Genomic DNA, 10,034 nt, shown 5'->3' with positions numbered 1-10,034 from the left:
GTTGGCTGGGGTCTTCCTGGGCACTTCCTCTGAATGAACAATTATTTTGAACCAAGGTGATAAGCTGAGGTTTTAGCTCAAAGTTGTTGGCATGAATGGTTGGTTTTAGGATACTGCTTCCATAATTTTCTGGGTTTGGATTGATGAAAGAGCCTAAGACTCTTCTCTCCTATCCAACATGATTTCCAGCACCCTCTCCAACATGATTGTGTACTTCTTCCTCCATGGTATCGTCTAGATCTTCTTCCACCTCTTCCTCGCCAACTATTCCTTTACCTCTTGCTTCCCTCCTTAATCTAAGGAAGGTCCTCTCAGGTTCAGATTCAAAAGAGGTTGTAGCTCCTCTTCTTCTACCTGTCATACACACAGCAAAGCAAACACAAAAAAACAAGTGAAGGAATCACTATTGTTAAGAGTTGTGGTTAGAGTGATTGGCGCAAATTATCAAACAGTTAGTGGATTAGTGTATGAGTATGTACACAACAATGAAAAGTAATTGAAATTGCTGAAAATGAAAGTAAACAAACTGAAATGAACTAAACAACAAAAGAAAAGAAAAGCGTTCAATCTAGTTATCCTCTGATTTAATCATTGTCAATGCAAAATCAATCCCTGGCAATGGCGCCATAAACTTGATAACGAAAAATCTGTCTCTCAACAAATTCCCTTTGGCAAGTATACCGAATTTGTCGTCAAGTAAAAACTCACAGTAGAGTGAGGTCGAATTCCACAGGGATTGATTGGTTGAGCAATTTTAATCAGAGTAATGGTCTAGTTGAACTAAACAGAATTGAATTGAGAATTACAGAAATTAAATGCCGGAAAATATAAATAGCAAGAAATGTAAATGACGGAAAAGTAAATAGCTGAATATAAATTGCAGAAAGTAAATCACATAAAGTAAATTGCAGAAAAGTAAATGGGAATAGGGGTGATGAGCATTAAAGTAAACAAAATATAGAGAATGGAAAGATAAGAATGGGGAAGCTCATTGGGTTCAAGAGATGTTGCATTCTCCAGATCAAGTTCATTCTCATCTCTTCCTCAATCCATGTAACTCATTGATCTCTTGGCAATCTTTAGGTGATTGAATCTCAATTCCTTGGCAATTCAATCTTTCTAAGCTTGAACAATTGCCTAATTCCTTGATCTAATTGCTCATGGAAAGAGATGAAGTGTGATCACTGATTATACCACATGTTTTTTTAGATCAAAGAATCGAGAGAATTATATGTCACTATATCCGTCCAACCCCCAATCTAGTCCAACATGAGAAAACATTTCTAGCATGATTTCTTCATTCCTCTTCCAAGGTTCCGAGGAAATCCAAGTATGAACAAGTTCTCTTCCGAGACAATTGCTCAATTGGATGAAGATCGAAAGCTTTCAAGTAAATGAAAGAGAATGAAAAGAAGAAGAATAATAAGAACTATGATTGATCCATTGAATTACAACAGAGATCTCTCCCCCAATGAAGTGGGGTTAGTTGATCATAGCTCTGGAAAATGAAATTGAAAATGTAAAGTGTATCTCGAAACAAACTGATTACAGAAAAGAGTAAATAGTGAGTGTTTACAATCCTGGATCCTTTCCAGGTTCCAATCTCTTTCTAGTTCAAAACTACTCCTATATATACTACTTCGCTGATCCTCAGTTGAGTCTGCAAGTATTTGGATGTGGGCCCTTGGCCTTAGTTGAAGCAGTTAATAAACTCATTGGGCTTTGCTCAGCTTGCTGGAGGAGTTTAAATTAGGTAGTAGTCACGTTAGTTAGGCCGTTAGTGTGAGTAACGTTTGATGTGTAAATTCCTGGCTCGAAGACGTTAGTGACACCAACGTGATCACTAACGTCCCAAAACCCCTTGAATCCATGTTACTACTGGCGTTAGTAGCACTAGCGTGGCCACTAACGCCACACCTTTGCCTAAGCCCACGTTAATGGTGGCGTTAGTAGGACTAACGTGGTCACTAACGCCACTCAATCTTCACCATCGCTAGTGTTAGTGGCATTAACGCCACCACTAACGCCAGGCCTTGCCCTTCTTCCACGTTAATGCCCACGTTGGTGGCATTAACGTGGCCACTAACGTGGCTTTCCTTGCCTTTACTTTAACCATCGAGGATGTTAGTGGTATCAACGCTACCACTAATGCCACAAGCTGCCCCTCTTCCACGTTAATGGCTCACGTTAGTGGCACTAACGTGGCTCTTTCTTGCCTCGAGGACGTTAGTGGTATCAACGCCACCATTAACACCACAAGCTGCTCCTGTTCCACGTTAATGGCTCACGTTAGTGGCACTAACGTGGCTCCTCTCTGCTTCTTCTTACCTAAAATCAATCAAATAATTTGCATCAAAGCCTTGCTCTAAGCATAAGGTAATGCATCATTCATTACATCATTTAATCTTTGCATTATTCTCATGAAGTTGTTTAGAATTCATAATATTTTATTGAATCAAGATATGAATGCATAACTCATTCAATTGCTTGATTATTACCTAAGAAAATGCATGAATCTAACCTAAAACATACTCAAAATAGTTTGTGAAACTAGCCAAGATGCCTTGGCATCAACGCGGCGCGCATGCAGCTCCCTGGCAGCACACCGGGGGCGTGGTGGAGCAGGCTTTGCAGATTATCAATGTGCTGTAGCAACACGGGGTGGCCGTGTTGGAGGCTGTCTGCATGCAGGGGATAGCTCTTCCACCCCAGTAAACAGCAAACGTTGCTCATGGCTCTATAAAAAGAGAGCCTCCCCACCCGCAGTATATGCATTAGAGCATTAGAGTGTGTTAGTGAAAGAAGGGTTGCTATTGGTTTTTGTTAGAGAGAAGAAGGAGCTTCGAGGAAACAAAGAAGAAGGGTGGGAAAAAATAGAAAAAAAAAATATTAGTTTGTATTTATTTTTAAAAATGGTATGTAATTATACGGCTCTGGAGAACATATTATAAATTATTTGGATCATCCAATTTATGTATGTTAGTAAATTATATTTTTTTATGTATTTAAATTTTTTTAATTTTTGTTATTTAACATGTTAGAATATAATTTTTTTATTATTTTTGGATTAATTTTCTGTTATAAAAATCCTATAATGGAATATATATTTTATAATTTTTTTATGAATATACTAATGAATAAATAAATATTCGGAGTTTTTGAAAATAAATATGCATGTGGAACATGTATGTTCAAAATTTTAATAAATAAATATTTTGACGTTCGGGAAAAAAATCAATCATTTATATTTATTTAAAAAAAGTATATATAATATTTAAAGAAAAAATGTTAATATATAATTTTTTTATTATTTTTCTTAGAATGAAATTATTTTTCTGAGTTTAATTAATAAACAGTTTGTATATAATAGATAAATACATACACTTTTTAAATAAATATGTGAATATTAATAAATAAATACATATACTTTTTAAATAAATATGCTAATATTTGTATATTAATAAATGAATATTTATTTATTTAATCTAATAAATATATTTTTGTTGATGCAGCCTAACAGAAATTTGTTGGTGCGTAACCTGGATTGCGATATTCGATCGTGAACCAGAAGTCCGTCATTCTTCGAAACCCTAGATAAAGCTAGGTTGGATTCGATGTATCAGAGACGCGGAGCCATTGGACACTTAAGAATCCATTAGGAGATACGTCAGATGTCAGATTTTTTGTTTGTTAGGGTCGACCCTATTCGCGGATAAGTCGACCACATACGCCCACGCGAAGTATCTACCGTTACTTCGCGATTTCAAGCGGATCCATACTTATAGTTGGGGATCAACATGTCTCGCACATCTTTACAGAGCACTATTCCATGCATCACGATATGATACAAAGGATATGGATGGCCCTCTTAATCTGTTGTTTATTTGGGCATGGGAGCGAATGCCGTGTATTGCGGCCGTACCGAGAAATATCCTTCCACCGGCTGAGATACCAGTTGCCATGAGGTAATAATTCTTATTTTAGTCATGCGTTATATTCACTATGCATGTTTGATTTGCGGTTACTTATGTAAATTTTTCAATGTATCATCTTTCAGGTGGAGTCATTCGGAACGGACCACAACGTGGTTATCGAAGACCGTAGCGAGATTTAGGCATGATATAGACTACATGGAGGAGGTAAATATTTATGGTTCTTTTTATTCCTATTTCCAAACGTTAATGTTAGGGTTCTAATATACCAATAATATGTGGCAGTTTGAGTGGCAGCCGTATGACAAATTGATCATACCCGACGAGTTACATAGACATCTTGAGGTGTGTGACATCGTTGCTCCGTTGTTATCGTTCGAGTGTATCGAATGGCACCCTGTGGACTGAGTGATGGGTCAGTTTGGGTATGCACAACCTCCCCGCGAGAAGCAAGAAAAATTCCAGTGGACCAGCATTGCATCGCTCTTAGCGGAGTGGGGCAATAGGCGAAACAATCGGTTGCGGGATCTGCACCCCCTTCCGACCTAGGACTTTATACCGACGGTGGATTTCCGGGATTAGTAAGTTGGATCGTATGGACATATGCTGATGTTGTCGGAGTATGTTCCTCAACATCCGCAGCAACCTGCACCACATCCACCTACACCTCAGGGTCCACCTCAGCATGCAATATTTGAGACGTTTCCTTATTATATACCACAGCCACCGGAACACAGTCATGGTAGCCATCACACTCACCACAGTGAGTCCAGCCACCACAGACGTCGCAGTCAGCATAGTAGGCACAGTCAGCACAGTAGGCATGGTCAGCATAGCCAGCACTCTCAGCACAGCCAGCACTCTTAGCAGAGCCAACACTCTCAGCACAGCCACCACTCTCAGGATAGCCACCAGGGTCACTCCGGCCAGCTTCATCAGCCCATACTTACCATTCTTTCCGGTCATGAATTGTTTGACTTTTCGTCGCAGATTCCCGTCGACGCTCACGGAGATCAGCAACTACAGGATTGGGCCAACGCCGGTTTGGGTGGTTGGTCAGATTTTAGTGCTATGCCTTCACCGTCAGGGTCGGCTGATCCACATGGGGCATCGGTAGATATGAACCATGGTATACGGGGTCTTGCTTCTGACCACACGTCCGGGGGTGCGTCGTGTGATAGTGGTTTCATCCAGCCACAGTGGGCATTCGTGGTTGTTGACGAGTATAACCCCGGTGCATCTGCTCCAGCAGAGGCAGGGGGGTCGGCCGCTCCAGCAGAGGCAGGTGGGTCGGCAGCTCCGGGTGTGGATGACTCAGTTCAAGGTCACCCGTATGACCTACAGACGGAGCAAAATCTACCTGATAGGTATACTCTGGCGCGGTTCGGTCAAGGCATGATGGGTAAGGGACTGAACTGGTTGGTGGGAAAGAAGTGAGCTTGGGTTTAGGATTTTTAGATTTAATATTACGAATTAAGTTAATATAATTCGTAGTTAATCTTTTTGTATGTTGAGGTATGTAATTCATAGTTAATGTTTTTGTATGATGACCTATGTAATTCGTAGTTAATCTTTTGTATATTTACTTTGTAGTTAATCTTTTGTATAATATTAAGCTAACATTAACTGACAAAATACGAATTTAAAAATGCAAACACGATGAAAATAAAAATACAAAATGCAAATTTAAAAATACCAACAAAGACCTAGGTACTAGCATCGTCACCAGCACCACTCGGTCCAGGACGCTGAGGACATCGACTCCGACTATGACCTTGAGCACCACAAAGACGGCATATCCGAGGACCACGCATGTCGCGTGAGTCCATTTCATTCAAGTATCGGTCAATTTGGGGCGACCATTTGACGTTCGCCTCAAGGCGGGATTAGCGACCAATGTAGGTCCCTCATAAGCAAGCCATGTCTCGGGATCACCTAATGGTATGAACTCAAATCTATATACCTTACAAACCTCTGTCAACTTGTACACATCATGTACATACAACTGCCAATAGAGACGCTGGTTAGCACAGCAAGCAATAACATGGTGACATGGTAGTCGTTCCACCTGAAAGTGTCCACAGTCACACGCCCGTCGTGCAAGATCAACAACTATCACTTTTTTGCTAGTCATTTCGTATACCTCAAACACCTCATTTCGTCTATCAAACCGATGCACAACTATATTCCCAGTCTGTTGCATATTTGCTTCAATCCGCTGCTGTGCAAATACGGAGTAAGTAAATCCAGCATGCTTGCGTTCGTGAGTCTCGGCACTTTTTCGCGTAAAAAGTTCATTTAACCGATAATATATTGCTCGGACCAGCGCCAACACAGGTAGATTACGGGCACCCTTCAACACTAAGTTAATGGACTCGACAAGGTTCCTCGTTATATGGCCCCATCGATGTCCCTCGTCGAATGCCAATACCCAATGTCTGAGTCCAATGGCATCACACCACTTGGCATATGCCTCGCCTCGCTCTTCCAACCTCTTATAGTTGATATTGTACTCCTCCACCGTTCTCGAATACCCTATATTGACAACAAGTTTTTGCAAGTGAGGGACTTTGAATTCCCTTAGGAAGTTGCTGCCGATGTGCCTTATACAAAACATCCACCATGCTCTTGGAGGTTGCCAGTCACCTCCGGAACGATTTACTGCTGCCCGGATTGACTCATGTCGGTCTAAGATCATACCCACACCATCCTTTCTAACAACATGCATTCGCAGATTCCTAAGAAAGAAGTTTCACGCATCAGCTGTCTCCCCTTCCACCAAGGCAAAAGCGATAGGCACAATGTTCTGATTCCCATCTTGTGCAACAGCAACCAGAAGTGTACCTTTGTATTTTCTGTATAGGTGTGTTCCATCAACCTGAACTAGGGGCTTGCAATGCCTGAACGCCATAATGCATGGATTAAAACTCCAAAATACGCAATGAAGTATTTTTACACCGTGCGCCTCCTCATTCCCGTTGTATAGTGATCGTGTTTCTATTTGGACAATTGAACCAGGCATCTTCTGAACCATGACCGAGAACCACCACAACAAAGCTTGGTAAGAATCCTCCCAACCACAGAAAGCTTTGACTATGGACTTCTGCTTTGCCAACCAAGCCTTTTGGTAACTAATGGTATAGTTGAACCTTGACTAGACTTTTGCTATTATAGATTTCACCTTGATGGACGAGTCAGTCTCGACCAATGGCCTTATAGCCTCAGCAACTGTATCTGAGTCCAACTTGGAATGATCCTGTGAAATCGTTTCTATTGTGCACGTGTGCCTACCATTGTATCTGCATATCTCCCAACAATTTTTTTTCCGTATCAAGCTAGCTCGGATAAGCCAGTCGCACCCACGCCCATACATCTTGCATTTTGCATAGAACATCTGTGGCTCAGACTCATACACATTGTAGTCAACTCCTCTAGAGATAGTGTAACTTCTAATTGCTGCGACGACCGACTTTCTAAAACTGTATTTCATTCCAATCCGGAACTCCCCGTCCTCAGGATTAGCAACGCCTACAGAAAGCAAAAATCATCGTTCATTAATCAATCCAAAGTATAAATTAACAAGAACATATTATTCAGTCATCACGTACCTATGTTTGCATATTCGAGAAATTCTGGTGCATGCATGGCATCGAGATCCAAGTCACGTATAAACGGTGGAACGTTCATCAGTTGACTGCTCGAGGGATGAACTACTACATTCTCCACTGCTGCCTCAACTCCCACATCACCATCCTCGTCTTCGTCGCCGGCTTCATAAGTGGCTTCGAAGTCCTCTTCGCTGTCACTATTCATTCCTTCGTACACTGCAGCTCTATCATCCTCTATATCTAAATCATTTTGAATTCCTTCTGCCTCTATGTTTTCAAACTCAACATACAATTCAATCTGTGGCTGTCGCATTTGAGTCTGCTGGTGAATTTGGAATATATTTTGCATACTCGCTTCGTCAGTGATCGGCATGATATCAAACTATATTAGACCCCCAAAAACTACAACAGGATTCCGATACAGAATTCTGCTCACTCTCATTAACATACCGTTCTCCATGCTTTGACAGAGACCGTTCTGAAGCTCCATTAACATCATGGTGTATGAAACCACAAACGAAAATGGATTCTGGCTCACAAACCTCACTTCCTCATGAGTATTCCGTATTATCTCACCGTTGCAATACACTACCAAATTTGCAGTACCCTCTATTACACTACCAACACTCAAAGACCACTCAAAGCACACTCTTCTTCGGAATGAAAATGGTACAAAGCTTTGTCTTATATAGAGGTGAGCATTCAACACACCCCCCATGTGCTGCCAGCTTCAACCACCCAGGCGTCGCCACGTGTCAGCATGCCCCCTGCGTGCTGACTCAGCACCCCCCCCCCCACATGCTGCCTGGTTCAACCAACCAGGCCTCGCCATGTGTCAGCACGCCCCCCACGTGCTACCAGCTTCAGCCAACCAGCCCTCGCCACGTGTGCTCCACGCCCCCTGCGTGATGTATGTAGCACGCTCCCTGCGTGTTAGACCTGTCATCTAACACGTCCACCAAAGTGTAAATACACTTGCTACATCCATTTCTAACCAAAACACCACCCTTTACTCCATAACAAAATTCTTGAGCCACTGATTTTTGTAGAGATTATTCACAAAAGGGAGAAAAATAAAAATCCCTTAAGTTTCTACTCGTTTCCACAAATAAACGGAGATAAAAATTGTTGGGACTAAAATATCTGTTCTATAGAAATCTACTAAATTCCGTTAGAATAAAATTATTTAAATATTCTTATATAGATGATGTAAGTATATATTTAATTTTATTTTTTTTAGTTTTATTTAAAAATAAATTAATGATGGACATAATATCTAAATTTACACCAATTAATTATTTAAATTTGTATTATTATAAGAATAGAGTATTATCACTAAATTTTAATCGTAAACCAAAATTTATTATATTCTTTTGTTGTAAATTTGTTTATTTCGTTTTATTTTAATTTGTATATTAAAAATTTAGTTAAATAATGTTAATTTGGTTCAATAATGTTGAATGTGTTTAAATTAAATTTTATTTAATATATTTTTGTTTGAATTATATAAAATTTTATCATGGTTAAATTATTTTATTTTTTAAAATTTAATATTCATTTATACCCATAAATATCCGTCTCTCCCACAGAGGAAAATAAATAGAGACGTGTAATAGAAATAAGACAAAAATAAAAATAATTTTTTAAACGAAAATAAAGAACAAAAAACAAAAATTCCGTTCCAATAGATACCTATTGTCATTCCTACTCCTCTACATACATTTTGGGAGTTATAATAAGTAAGTTGATCACGGACGTCAATCAGATTATCAGAAATATTTTTTTTTTTTTGGTGACTACATTATCAAAAATTTATATACAAGAAAATCATTTTTACAAATTATGTTATGATTCCATTTGCAAGTGATTGAGGGATATTTTTGGAACGAAGGTTATGGAAGAAATGAGTGGGCGGGCCGGCCCCTTAGCTTGTCGCCCAACTTCTTTTAACATCTACTTTGGGGTCTTGTGTAATGACATTTTTAGTATCTAGTGGGTCCTAACAATTTCTAAACAAGTATTTTGTATATCTAAATTATTCGGTTCTTACTTCTCGGGCAAAAAAGGTTGACAGTTTTTTTTATAATAGTTGATCAATTACTTCACACTCTGAACTCTAGAGAGTAAAACTCAGACAAATTACATTAACATTTTAGGTCAGTAAGTAAACTATATGATTTTTTTTCATGTATACTTTTGTGAATCAATGAGATGGGTCCATCTAGTGTACAGATGCATTTTGGTACAGATTTACAGATTTTTGTTTTTATTTGGTTTAAAAGCGTATCACTAAAAGTGTTGCTTAAAGAGAAAGTGTTACCCTTAATCGTTAACTTGGCTCTGATACCAATTTTTAACTCTTTTATGTTTATAATGTGTATAGATTTGAAGATGTTGAAAATTTTTCAACATCTTTTATGTTTATAATGTGTATAGATTTGAAGATGTTAAAAATTTCTATTATTACTAGTATTTATAATTCTGATTTCATTTT

General features: G+C 39.2%; 1 protein-coding gene across 1 annotated transcript; it reads right to left on the bottom strand.

Annotated features, from left to right (window-relative positions):
• Positions 1–5,766: 5,766 nt before the first annotated feature.
• Positions 5,767–6,660, bottom strand: LOC112735173 (uncharacterized). Its single transcript, XM_025784742.1, has one exon. The coding sequence runs from the start codon at positions 6,658–6,660 to the stop codon at positions 5,767–5,769; it is 894 nt and encodes a 297-aa protein (XP_025640527.1).
• Between the last annotated feature and the right edge of the window lie 3,374 nt (positions 6,661–10,034).

Source organism: Arachis hypogaea, chromosome 13 (genome assembly GCF_003086295.3).
Source record: "Arachis hypogaea cultivar Tifrunner chromosome 13, arahy.Tifrunner.gnm2.J5K5, whole genome shotgun sequence".
In the NCBI taxonomy this organism is placed as follows: domain Eukaryota; kingdom Viridiplantae; phylum Streptophyta; class Magnoliopsida; order Fabales; family Fabaceae; genus Arachis; species Arachis hypogaea.
This window is presented reverse-complemented; position numbering and strand designations above follow the sequence as displayed.